The sequence below is a fragment of the Cynocephalus volans genome, chromosome 3, assembly GCF_027409185.1.
Source record: "Cynocephalus volans isolate mCynVol1 chromosome 3, mCynVol1.pri, whole genome shotgun sequence".
Classification (NCBI taxonomy): domain Eukaryota; kingdom Metazoa; phylum Chordata; class Mammalia; order Dermoptera; family Cynocephalidae; genus Cynocephalus; species Cynocephalus volans.
The window spans coordinates 115,966,016-115,980,733 of NC_084462.1; the positions used below are offsets into that span (position 1 = coordinate 115,966,016).

The 14,718-nt window shown below is 32.8% G+C and overlaps 1 protein-coding gene across 3 annotated transcripts in view; it reads right to left on the minus strand.

The window, feature by feature from the left end:
• Positions 1-343: 343 nt before the first annotated feature.
• The window catches only part of STRN3 (striatin 3), a 99,661-nt gene continuing 85,286 nt past the window's right edge, over positions 344-14,718 (minus strand). For all 3 annotated transcript variants that reach the window (XM_063088339.1, XM_063088337.1, XM_063088338.1), the window contains 5 exons: positions 13,063-13,230; positions 11,276-11,416; positions 8,645-8,752; positions 3,726-3,812; positions 344-3,644 (listed from right to left, as the gene is read on the minus strand). In XM_063088339.1, the coding sequence (XP_062944409.1) occupies positions 3,475-3,644; positions 3,726-3,812; positions 8,645-8,752; positions 11,276-11,416; positions 13,063-13,230 (674 nt within the window). In that variant the 3' untranslated portion in view covers positions 344-3,474. The remainder of the gene's footprint in view (positions 3,645-3,725; positions 3,813-8,644; positions 8,753-11,275; positions 11,417-13,062; positions 13,231-14,718) is intronic.

Sequence of the window (14,718 nt, forward strand, 5' to 3'; positions counted from 1 at the left end):
CATACTTGTAAAGTTGGTTCTTAAGGAGATCCTATCTTTAAAGACAGGTGCTGTCCCCTCCCCTGATCCACCTGTGTACCCTACCACCCTTCAAACATACACAGATACTATGTGAAACTGTTTACAACCAACCAGTTGACCTGATAAAGGTATTAACTGGTTGGAATAATATATTCCGGTAAATCTTTTGAGCCTGTGTAAAGGGAATGAAAGGAACTATGTTCAGGGAGAGACAGAACTGGAATTGCCTTTCACCCTACATAAAAACTTGATTAAATGGAGTTTGAGAAGACAATAACCTCCCTCCTCCCCACTCCTTTATAAAAAGACGCAATATGACTGATTCGTATAACAAGGAGAATTTTAATTAACATCAAAAATGGGTTTAACTCAACATGATTTTTCCCCTGTAAATAGACCACAAATTCTCAGCTAGAAGTACAACCCCTTAAAAAATTAAGCTTTAATGAAAACCCAGCTTCCAGTAAATAGCCCTTTAAAAAGTTTTTTCTTTAATATTATAAAGGACAAAGTTTTGAGGCACCTGAGGTAACCAGGGAAGCTAATACCTTTACTGACTTAAAGAGCAGCAAGGCAGCAGAAATCAGAACTTTAAGTTACTATCAATAATTTTTATAAGAAAACATAATCAGGATAAAGGGTTAACAACTGAAAAGGGATGAGTAAAAAAGGATTTATAAAAAGATGTATTACAATTCAACTTCAGGCATGCCTAAATTTCAAATATGCTAGCCCACTTGTAACTTTTAATGTGTTAAATGAGATTTTAGTCTTCAGTGGATAACTTAGTTCAAAATGAGAAAAATAGCATGAATAAAATATGAAAGCAGAATACGATTAAAAGTCAACATTAAAGTTTGTATATAAATATTCCTTAAACCTTATAAAGTATTATTTGTCAAGTTAATCTACATAATTTCCCATAAGTCACAAATTTAAGAACACAAATGACATTCCTTTTGCATCCCTCTAGTCTCTTCCAAATGTTTAATACTGTTTGAGAAAAGTACAACCAAAGTAGATAAGAGAAAAATAAACACATATAGTAATTTTTATTCATTTCAGTTTTAATACATTCCAAAAGAGGTGAATGTTTATAATCACATTTTAGTTAAACATTAATGCACTGGGTTGGAATAGCTGCCAGAAACAATACTAGCTTTGAAAAAGCTTATTTTTAAATTATTTCAAAAAAAAAGGAAGAGGAGGAGAAAAGTGTCCCTTTAATTTGTTCATTTGTTGAATGTTCAGTTCAAAAAACCAAAAGAATGATTTTTTTTTTTTTAAGTTCTGTGAAGTTTTAGTGTTTCATCAGCAATGACTGAAATTGTCACTTGGACTTTTATGGTAGATGACAAAACTTCTCAATATACACACAATGCAAATTTTTTTTTTTTTTTTTTTTTTGCAACATGAACTCAAATCGAATTTTGCACATAAGTTTTCTAGTGTTCTCTTCTAATTCCATTTGCAATTCCCTTCAGAGAAAGAGGATATTACCTTGCTAAAGAAAAGTTTCAATATATAAATACTTAACATTATTTATAAAAGGACAACTTTTAACTAACGAACAATGCAGTTTATTCTTTGCTGAACTTTTTTGTGCAAACAGGTATGGCTAGATAGGAACACCACCACCATTAATTGAAACTCAGATTGAAAAACAGGATGTCTAAACAAATTATTTAAAACTGCATCTCTTCATATTTTTGGTTATTCTGAATTGCCCAACTTATTTTAGTAGAAGATTTTTAAAAAAATTCTCCAAACGGGGTGAAACACAGAAAGGCATTAGTAGTGTTACTATTCTACTCTTACTAGAATATCAATAAGCAGTATAAAGTTTAAAAGAAGAGCAAAAAAATGAAGGACTCACTAAGAAATCACCTCCATTTCCTAGTTTAATTATGGAGAGTAAAGTATTGCACTTTATTATTTAACACAAAATGATGTAGCCAACAGTAACATACAGGTACACAATTTAATATTTATTATATGCATTTTATATACATTATTTCTCAACAGCTGTATGTTTGCTATGTGGTACAATCTTAAAAATTTGCTGATTCATAGTTTGTAAAACAAAAACCTTACAAAACTCATCAAAACTCGCAAACTGATCAGAAAAGTTTTTTGGAAGACTAGAAAAAATACTTTATTGTCTTAATCATGCATTACACAAACAAAATCTTTAGTTACACCATAAAATTAAACACACACACACACAAAAAATAAAACAGGGATAACTACTCCAAACAGATTTCTGTATCCTGATTCAACTATTTTTGTATCCTATTTGTAATGCAAATAAAATTTTACTCCAAATATTTTTCAACAAGATAGTTTTGTTTGGAATCATATAAACCAAGATATGTATCTTGGAGGGAACCACCTTGGTTTGTAACTTAAACTATAAAATATTCTATTTTTAGTCTATTTTAGACTATTCAAAGAGTTCCAAAATAGATATACAGATTCCTTTAGCACATTAATAAAAGTATAAAGAACAACAAAAAGTGAAATAAATAATAGGCCATTAGCAAGATGGATAATCCTTGATAAATAAACTTGTAAATACAGTAAGATGTACAAAATATCACATAGTGATAGGATGCCAAGATTAGTTTTTTTTTTCTTTTTTAAGAGTTCATTTGGAGTATTAAACCCCACTGTTTCATTTTAATACACTTAATAGTCCTTGGTTTTTGAAGACATTTATGTGATGATGAAGTTAGCATCTTTATGGAAGGACATAGCTGAGCTGTATTAGGCAACAGAAGGAAAGAAAGTGGTTACAGGGCAGCGGGTCAGTGAGATCTCTGTGTTTTACGGTTGTATAATGCAGAAAAACTTCAATACAATCTTGAGCACTGTTGTGACAGGCTAAATATATAAAAAGACTTATAAAAACTAGAATTTTATCCAAACATTTTGTGCAACTAATGCTAAAATATTTTAAGTTAAATTTTCTTTCTTTCTTTTTTTTTTTTAAAAGCAAAATAAGTTTAAAAGGGAATCTGTGGCATTCAAATGATAAACAGAAGATCACTAAGAGATGAAAACAAAAAAGCTACTCTTGGAGCTCACTTCCCCCCACAAGAGCACCACATTCCTAACCCTAAGGCAGCACACAGAGTCCAAAAAAAAGTCTTTTTGTAAGATCAGACTCCACATTGGCTTAAAGACATCTAAAAAACAGACATATGCTCAGTTCATATTCATACAGGCCACAAATACTGGAGTCCTTTTTTTTTGTCCCATGAAATACAGTAACTACAGTTAAAGTAATGAGCCTGACATTAAGATGTGATTTCCACAAATTTAGCCTGCCCCAAATAGCCTTCACCAGGCAGATCACATGTAGTGTCATATCAGTAATCTCTTTGATGGCAGTGATGCAGACCCTCTTTCTATCCAAGCAAATCTTTTGTTGTAATGCAAGTTTTTGTTGATTCACACAAATACTTTGGCAAGGGCATCAGCTCCTGCACTGGCAATATATGCTTTTGATGGATGGAAAGCAACATCATAAATCGATTCATCCAATTTCTTCCTATGAGCTGTTATTTCTTGCACACATGTCTTGCTGTCTAAATTCCACAATCTAATGGAACAGTCATGGCCTGTAAAAGAATGAATAAAGTTTGTTACTGAGTAACAATTCCTTATGAAGTTTGTGGGCAGTTCAAGAAGTTCAGACTTACTTCCAGACATCAAATAGATTCCATTAGGATCTACTGCTAGACTTGTAACAGCATCCAAATGAGCTACCATAGAATGGATCATTTTACCTAAACAAAGCATAAAAGAGAAGATTAAGTTTTTACAAATACTAACCTGAGAGACCAGAAATACTATAATACAGCATCAACACAAAATAGACAATCACTGTAGCAATATTTTTTATCGTGGTAAAATATACACAACATAAAACTTACCATTTTAACTATTTGAGAGTGTAAAATTCAGTGGCTTTTCGAACATTCACAGTGTTGTGCAAGTGTCACCATTATCTAGTTCAGAACATTTCATCTCCTCAGAAGGAGTCCCATACCCAGCAAGCAGTCATTCTTCATTTGTCCCCTTTCCCTGGCCCGTGGCAACCACTATCTCCCTCTTTCTATAGACTGACCTATTCTGGATGCTTCATATAAATGGACTCACACAATATGTGGCTTTTTGTGTCTATGTGTTCAAGGTGAATCCACTACAGTAATATTTTGAAGAGAATCTGAATTCTAATACAGAACTTTCCCAGATAGTTACTAATAACAAAAAAATCTGTGTGACATGAATTTGATAGTATTGTATAGACACTGGAAAACAATAGGATTGCATCAAAGGCTTAAGATCATGTAAACTGGAATTAAAATGAAAAAAGAAAGAATCTTTCTCATTAAGAGATCTTAAGATTATTTTATATACATGGATTAATGATAAATAAATCACCAGAAAATATATTCCTACTTAAAGATTTTAGTATCAAGCTCATTTATCCTTTGAAATGGCAATCATTCTGTATATTCAAAAAAGGAAGAGGGTAGGAGGCAGGAGGAGCACATCAAAGAAAGTACTCTGATTTCCCCAGATATTAAAAACAACACTTCTGGAAAACATAATTTAATGAGTATCTTAATTGTAATTTAATGAATTTGGCAAGCCAATGAGATTCAAGGGCAAGTTGAAATTGAAAAACAAGTTGTGAAAACAAAGTTGTGTTTTACTGTTAATTTTAGAATTTACTCTCCTTTCACTCAGCAAGTCTTTATTACTCAAATGCCTGGGATGTTCCTGATGAGAGATGAAGCCTTCTCTAAAATTCTAGTTATAACCATTTACCATGCTCCTGGTTGCTGATGACATTTTACACTAGGACACGAAGGAAATCTACTTTTGTTACTTGCCATGGGGCTATAGCTGCTGACCTGAATACGTAACCACAATGTAATCAAATGTGCAAAACTTTACTACAAAAAACCCAAAAAGTCTTATCTCTTTCTGGCAATACAAAACACATCAGTTAAGGACAAAATTAAAATTATCTCTCATCGTTTCAAACAACAGTTGTCTGTTTCTCACTAATACTAAGATTAATTAACAGAATAATTTTAGAAACTTTTCTCTGCTAGCCAAAAAAATCATTCAACATACTATCTTCAACTGCTTAGTGCAACATAATTCATCTATCAGTTCTAGAATCCACTCCTCTCAATATTCCTATAAAAGAACCCAGGATATGAAATGGTTGGCCTCCAGGACAATAATTTCAAAACATCAGAGATTAAGTACCAAACATCATTAGCTTCCCTTAAAATGTCAAATGTATTATCATTTGGTTTAATTCACAGATAAAGTTCTGACTTCTCTCCTAAGAATGATCCTATTATCTCCTAAAGTTAACATGTCGTAAATCAAAGACTCCTTTCATCTAATACCAGATCCATATTTTTTTTTAAGAATGTTATAATTTTCCCAGTTTATTCCAGCCCTCCTGCCTGTGCACTAAACTAACCCCCAACCTAATATATTAAGTCAATTCAGAGTCAACCTTTCTTCTCTACATATACACAAAGTCTCTTCAAAATGTGAGTAATTCCTTCAGATGGATCATGTATAAAGATGTACAGTGCTGGACCAAGTTGGATGCTGCGCTTCCACTGGTGACCACATAAGTTACAAAGCTTTCCGACTCCTCCCAATAACTAGGACCCCTCTTTCACCAACATATACCTGCAGCTTTTCGCATTTAATTTATTTGGGCCAATGCCTCAGCTAACATCTATTCCCCCCATCAAGGCTACTTCCTTCCTCCTATAACTGAGGAAATAAGAAGTGGACACATGCAGTCACCTGTTCTCCCTTCCCTGACACCTTAATCCCTTTTACTGGCTAATCAATATTGTGGACCTCTATGAAATGGAGAGAAAATAAAGCCTGATGTAAAAAATGTGAACTATGAAAGCAAACCACATGAGTGCAACTTTTATTTGCTATCTAACACTGCACAGATTGCTTAACTTCTTTAACTTCATTTAACCTCATGTAAAATGGGGATAATAACAGTATTGTATCTACCTTATAGAGTTATTAGGAGAGCAAATAAGTTAACATATGTAAATCAAATAGAACATGTCACACAGAGTAAGCAATATACCACTAGTCCATAAGCTCCATGAGAACAGGACATTTCGTTTGTTTTGTTCACCAAGCATTAAGAAGTATGCCAAGAATGTGGCAGATACTCAATAATTTTAGCTGGATGAATGAATCATTCACTGCTTAAGTCTTTCAGGCACAGTATAGACAACTCAAATTTGTGCCTATATCAAAATTTTGAAAACCACCAGCTCTAAACATCCCTTTGGAATAAACAGTAGAAATTGAAATTTTTAAATCCTTTAAAGTAAAGATCTACCATATAGCTAAGTGTGAGTTGATTAATCTTTCTACACCAATTTTGCAAATCCCCGCCCAAATTATTTTTAGTGGTTCCCATAGCACACAGCATAAACAAAAACACAATATTCTTAACCTGGCTCTAAAAAGTCCTCCTCAATAGGTTCTATTTTCCTTCTCCAAACTTATCTCTTTGCCTTTGCCTATAAGAAACTTTTGTTCCAGCACAAGTTCCTACCACACTGCCTCTGCTCAAAATTTCCCCTTATGTGGAATTTCCTACTACCTTCTTCTTCACTTAAAACAAAAACAAACAAAAAACTTACTTTTCCTTCATGTAAACCCTCACTACTCTATAAAGACGCCTTTATCTAGCAGGGCTTGTCTTTGTGTGTGCATGTGTGCATACACATATACAAATGTGCACAACACACACACACCTCCTCCTATTTCCCCCAGGCCATCAATAAGCCTATAGAAAGCAGGAACCACATCTTATACATGATAGTACCCAGTGCGGTACAGAATACAAAATGCTGAATACATTTTTGTTATTAAAATGATTTACTCATCTAAATATTTATTGAACCCATTCATAGTATCCATTTCTATATGTTTCAGATGAAAAAATTCAATTAATTTATTCCTCGTTTTATATAGTAATGCTCTGTTAACAACTTAGCTAATCAGCAACACCAGTTATGGGGTAGTCTAGTTTACTCTATTTAAATGAATCACCAATTTTCAAAGAAGGGATTCTTTGAAAACACCATATCTGAAGATGACAGTTTAATGTAACTGTGTGTGTCTGTGTGTGTGTGTGTGTGTGTGTGTGTGAGAGAGAGAGAGAGAGAGAGAGAAGTATGAGTGAGAGAGAGAGAGAAGAATGAGTGAGAGAGAGAGAGAACAGGTCAATTTAGAAAGAATTTTTCCATTGTTTAGTCTACTTCTTCCATTACCTTCACACTACAGATAAGGTGCTCTTAGAACTAGTTAACAGAAAGAATAAATTGGTAGAATTTGAAAATACTTTGAAAGACTATATCCTCTTTTTATTCCTGTTATTAAGTAAAATTTTATTCACCAATTGCTTGATTTCTGCTAGTAAATGGCTCTAAACATTCACCTTTTGCTTTTAATACAACTAAAATTCCTGAGCCACTCCTTACAAATGTAAATCTTCAATAACCAATAAAAAGAAATCTTTTTAGAAACACACAAAAAATTACCTCTCTGCTCTTGCAACAGAGGAAGACTTCATTTAGGCTTCATAAAAATGGTTCAAAAAATTGATTTGATCAGGCGTTAAACTGAGAACATCCACTTGAATGTGAATCTTATTTCCTGCACAATATGTATACCTGCGAACATTTATTCTGTTCCAACTTGTTCTACTGAATTAAAAGGAATCTGTCCATGAAAGTGTTATTTGAACAAAGGGATTTTATGTAAGACTCTAAAGACTAAAATTTATTGCCATGTCCTATATAACCTTCAAAGAGAAATCTGTAATTCTGGTTTGCTGTCTTGCTTGATAATTTGTTGCCCTGTAATATTGTCACAATTAACATTTAAGTTTCTTATTTGGAAGTCCTTCAAAACCTTGACTGTTTTAGCTTCTCCTCAAAATAGACTTTCTAGCTGTCAGACCTTTACTGAGAGAGAGCAAGCAATGTTTTATGTATTATTCCAGGTGAGGATGGATAAAAAAGAAGCCCTATAAACAAACAAACAAATAGAGAAACCATCCCTATGTCTAAATTAAAATTTGATTTGACTTCAATATAACAGGTTAAGTTTCTTTATAACAAGAAATACAGAGAAGATAACAATAAACAATTTCCTCTATTTCATCATTTGATCCACTAAGAAATAGTTTTGAGAATATATTTAAAACGCCGAACACAAGAGAGAGATGTCTTCTGCTTTACTAATTCATAACAGGATATGAAGAAAAAAATTCTGAATAGGAAGGACTTATATTTAACTAACATGACTTGTAGAAACAGTAATAAGTAGGCAAAGTATTACATATACTTAAGGATAAAACTTAATATTCATTATAAGTGTGTTATATCAAGTAAAGCAAAAATCTATGTTAACATGGTTTTACCTTGGCGATTTCATAGACAGAAACTCAATGATATTCTTTTATACAAAAGAATAGCATTTTTGATCATTACAAATTTACAGTATTATTAATATGAAAAGAAGAAAACTTGCTTACCCGTTTTATTGTCAAAAAATTTTATGTGTCTATCTTCATGAGCAGTTATTGTAACAGGAAGTGTGGGATGACTTACTACTCTATTAATGTGATTACTGGATTGCAAACCTGAAAAATAAAAGACAACACAATAAAATTCGATACTTCAGTTAGAAGTTGCCGATGGCCTTTTTAGTCTTATCAAAATATAAGAATCATTAAAAACTAAAGTTTTTGCATAAAAGAAAAAAATGTGAGAACCAAACAAAAGCTCTAGAGAGATCTAGTTTTTTTTAAAGAAAAAAACATTTAAATTATCACGTCCGATAATATGGATGATACTAGGCTCAAGTTTGGAAAAATTGGAAGTGCTGTAATGCAGACCATTAACATAGGTGGTTTAGAATTTTTAAAAGATGCACAATAATTACTACTTCTAATAAGTAGCCCATAAAAGAATTGTTAGCATTTAAGGAAGAAAAAATGCAGAAGTGCCAATCAGATGTTTGCAAGGAACAACCCCCATCCTACCCACACTGACTGGGGAAAAAAAAAAAAAAAACCTACAAGAAAAGACGAACTGAAATTAGTACTCATTAGGAATGAGATTGTTTTCTTTACTAGCAAGCTCTTAATTTTTGATTAAATTAGAGATGAGGAAGAACAGAGAAAGATTAAAACAAATGGGAAAAAATCGTCAGACTTTAAATCAGTCATTCTGCATAAACTCATGCTAAACACAAAATATATATATTTCTTATATATAGTTATCTATGTAAAGGGAGAGAGAAAAGAGGGTTGAAGAGACACTGGAAAAGACACTTGGAATATAATTTGGTTTGACATTTAACCATGGAACCATGTAAATATTTTACATAATTATAAAACTTGTCTTTTTTAAAAGCAATTACTAAAAATCAAAAGTAAAATTAAACAAATGAACCTAACTGCATATCCAAGTGGTGGTAAACCACAAAGAAATGAACTATTCCAAATGACTTTAAAACATAGTAATTAGACTGTATATCCCTAGTGGAATATATTCTAAGTTCAAACTATTATCAATAATCAAACTATTGATGGTGATGATTTTATTACTGAGACAACTGTGTGTGCACTGTGGGCTAAATCAAATAAGAGATGATGATGATGATGATTTTGTTGAGAACCAAGATAAATCTGAATTTGAATTAGAAGTATTTTACTTTTTAAAAAATGCATATTTCCTAGCTCTGTCCATTGAAAAAGCTTAAAACAATTAACAACTCAGGAGCCATGAAGACCATGGATCAACCCAATATCCTAAGCACCCAGACTGTAGTCTTGAAATGCCATTTCCCCCTAAAAGAAACCACAACTCCTTAGAGAAATGGCTGATTTCAGATCTAGGGCACAAAATGAATAAGTGAACATAAAATATCTTGTCGTATCAGAAAGCAAGAAACCTATCAACAACTACCAAGGCCATGTCAAAAAAACTCAGGAGCCAACCTGAATAAGCTCCCACTCACTGGCCAAAATGAGACAATTTGAGCAGTAATAAAGATAATACCTGCAGTGGACTGGAACACATCAAATACATTTATATCCATGAGAAATTATAATGACACCAAAAATAAACGACATTCAGTAGACTCACTGATCACTTTTGGAGAATGCTAGTGAACCACTTCATAATTCTGAAAACTAATAAAGTGGGGAAAATCATTCATTTATCTTGCCTTTCCTTAACAATCACTACCCCAAGGTAACCAAATTATAGATGAGAGGATGTTCCTTTTTATAAAATAATTCTAGCTAATAAATGGAGAAGAAATGATAGAATTAGAAAATCATTTTTCAACATTAATGAATTAATGGAGCTAGGCAATGATTAACACTGAAAATGTCAAAAAAAGATAAACCACCAGACAATATTTACCAATGATAAAAATTCACAAATTACCTATGAAGTAGTCTTGCCAAAAGCATTTAAAAATTTTTTTAAAAAGAAAAAAAAATATTGAGCCTAAATTTGAATAATCCTCTAGGATCTATAACCAATTTACAGGAAATAAAACAGATAAAGGCACATGTTAAATGATACCACAGGGATGCAACCAGGAAAATCCAGACTGTGGGAAACTTGATAGGACAAACTAGATAATTTCTTCAATTTAAAAAAAAAAAAAAAAAAAAAGCAAGAAAAAAATTTTAAAAGAGATGGAGAGGAAGGAAACCTATGAATGAAAAGAGACCTGAAAGACCTATCAACCAATCACAGTGCATGTACCTTATTTGGATTCTTACTTAAACTATAAAACACATTCCACAAACCACGCTTATAATATTGGCCACTTAAAGATAATAACTACTGAGGCTGGATGATGAGTACATCAGGTTCATTATATTACTTTCTCTACTTTCACATGTATTTCCACATAAAAAGTTTAAAATTACTTCCTTTGCTTTCACCTTCACATTGCTCTTATATCCAGCCAAACTTTTAAAAATAATTTGAGGAAATAGCAAAAATAATGTAAGTACAACTGTAACATAATGAAACCAATTATTTTGCCAACTCAAATTCAAAATATGAAAATCAGCTAAAAGATCACCCTCCCTTGTGTAATAATCCTTTTTAAGGTTCCAAAGAAACTCATGAAGACTTACCAGAATCTACCTGTGATGAAAGCATCAACAATGCCTGTGATGTTTCTAAATCATAAATTATTGCACTACCAGTGTTGAAAGAAGTCACCATATGAGCTGGATCACAGCCAATAAAGTCAACCGACGTAGGTATTCCATGCTCTGAAAGAAGCCCAAAGAGATACACTATAAACACAATAATTGAAATCTACACTTTTCTAATAAGAAAATGGAATTCAAATATTCTTGAAATAATGTTAATGAAAAAAGCAATTCTGTTAGGATGGTGAGTTAAGAAGCAACTTTTCCTCAATTATTTAAAAAGTTTTTAGGGGTCGGCCTGTGGCTCACTTGAGAGAGTGTGGTGTTGGTAACACCAAGGCCACAGGTTCAGATTCCTATATAGGGATGGCCAGATGGCTCACTTGGGAGAGCATGATGCTGACAGCACCAAATCAAGGGTTGGGATCCCCTTACCGGGTCATCTTTTTAAAAAAGACAAAGAAAAAAAAAGGTTTTATTTACAGCATTCTATTTAACATTATAAGAAAAATATATTAGAGAGCTCTTAAAGTAAGAGTAGATATATGCAAAGGTTATTTATTCTCCTATGCATTTTCTTGTAAGGGAGAAAAAAAATCCTGGGTCTTTTGGCTCATTTGTCAATTATATTTCTTACCGTAAAATAATAAATCAACATTCTCACATCATTATCCTGGGAAACTGTTCACCTGTCAAAGATCTGTAAGCCTTATTGAGCAGCTAACACAAGTCAAATTTTTGGATCTATGAAAATGAAGCTTGGACTCTGGAATCTACTGACGCAGTACTATCCTAAAGTAGACTGAGCAGCAATTTCTCTCTTTAACATATTAAATTAATTTCAACTAGCTAGATCAATGTACAATTAGGTGAAATCTGGAGTCAAGCAATTAATTACCTGGATAAAGCAAGAAACAAGTATCTACATGAATTTTTACTTCTAAAGCTTAGTTGATTGAAAGATTAGTAGATTTACAAAGGTAGGTAAGAGACTCACAAAATTAAGCATATTTTACACATTAAGCAAAATTACACACTATTCACCTAAAATGTTTTAAATGATACATATGAGGGTACTTCAAAAAATTCATGGAAAGATTTGTATCATTTAATTCTGTTTTTCCATGAACTTTCTGAAGTACCTTTGTATTTTTAGTACAAATCTGGTTTAAAAAAATAACTAAAAAAACTTGGAAAATAGGACCAATAAAACTATATACATAAATATATACAAATACATAAATAAATGTCTTCAAAGGTAAACTGGTTAAAGCTTTCTTTGATGGGAAGAGATTTCAAATCACAAAAGTAGCCCAATTTCTACTTCCCAGTTAAGGGTGCTATTTCAATGATTATGGCTGGACTCCTCAAGCACCATGCTAAGAATTATGGCGACAGAGTTTACAGGTATTCTTGAGACTGTGATCCCTTCAGTCTTTGTGAGTAGTCACCTGGAGCAGGTGGAGTGCCTCCAGTTGTCCCTATGAGTAGCCTCATCTGTCTTACCCCATTGTTACATACAAATAGTTTTATTTTTAAAATGAAACATGACCTAAAAAAGCTCAAAAAGCACTGAGCTACTGAATATAGTTGCAAAACACTTCAAATAAAAATGGACTAAGAGTAAAAAGATTATCACAAGTTTTATAAAATTCTTTCAATATGTGTCTTTGGAGCAGTAAAGAAATAAATCAATTGCTTTGTCCTTTTTATTTTTCAAATTTAAAAAAAAATTAGCTTTTCTCATAGAGGCAAAATTTACTTACCCTTGTCTCCATTGTAAGTGCAAATACATGGCATTTTTTCCTGTGGATTCCATAACCTAACAGTGCCATCTGCTGAACAAGACAGTAACTGATTTTTTATGCCACTATAAGCAAGACCCCAGACTGCATCTGTATGAGCAACTAAAGTGCCAGATAGAACATTTGGCTCTGGGAAGAAACAGACAAACAAACAAAAAAAAATTAGCTAAAAGAAGTTTAAAAGAAATGCTTTGCTATATAAAGATAACTTACCATATAATTAAGTATAAAGAACACACATAAATGCTGTAAGAAGATAAAACAAGTTTACACAGTGGCTATCTCTAAGTGGTAAAGTTATGGGTTATTTTTATCTCTCTCCACCACCAATACTTGTCCGTACTCACAATTTTCTATAAGGAACATATAGCTTTTTTTTAAAGCAGCTTTACTGAGATATAATTTATATAGCATAAAATTCACTCATCTAAAGTATACAATTCAATGGATTTTTAGCAGGTTCACAGAATTGTGCAACCATCACCACAACCAATTTTAGGATACTTTCATCAGTCAGCTACTTTCCCCCAATTCCTCCTCCACGCCTTTCCACAGTTCTGGGCAACCTACTCTGTCTCTATAGATTTGCCTATAGATTCACCTTTTGTGACTGGCGTCTTTGTAATAGTTGGTATAATGTTTTCAAGGTTCATCCATGTTGTAGCATATAATAATAGTACTTTCTTTTTATCACCAAATAATATTTAATTGTATGGGAATACCATATTTTATTTATCCTTTCATCAATTGAACATCTGATGGCTAATATTGAGCATCATTTTTTCTAGTAAACTCCTCCCACTTTCCATGAATATTTCTTACTATCTCCACAATTCTGTTTCCAATCTCCCTTCCCCACAAATGATTATGCCTCATACTTCACTAAGAAAACACAGCATTCAAATAGGAACCCATCCCGCCACCTTCCTACCACCCAATCAATAAATCTAGTAGTGTCTAAGGCCTCTTCCAGATACAAGTAAGGACCTGTCTCTTTACTTCCAGATACAAGTAAGGACCTGTCCCCCTTCCTATCAAAGGCAAATTTCCACCAGCCTGTATTCAGGATTCCGTTTAACTGACTAACTTGCTTTCATGTTTAATGTCTCTTTCCTATACCAATTCTCCTCCTTGGATCATTACTATAGCAAAAAACCAAATATTCCAGAATCTCTCAACCTAAACAAAAAACCTTCATTAACCTTACCCCATTGCCCTTCTGCCAAACAGCAGAAAAGCATATTAAGCAAATACGCTTTTCACCACCTATTTACTCTTCAAATCACACTAATATGGCTTCTGATACTATTACCACATCAAAACAACCTTAGCTAAGATCACCAATGATGACCTCTATTCTATGAAATTTAATACTTTTCTCTCTTTGATGATACAAAACATTTCTTTGTTGTTCCCATCATATTGCTTTTAATCCACATAGTCTGACTTGAAAAGGTATCTACAGATGATCCCTTTTTATCTTCTCTGGTCTTAGCCCAAGCACCCAGCCTCTAACTGGCCAAGACCTGGGTGATCTATTTGTCACATAAAAAGAAACATTTCTACCCACTCAGCAACATTTCAAATTGCTGACTGATTCCTTCTTCTCAAAATGTT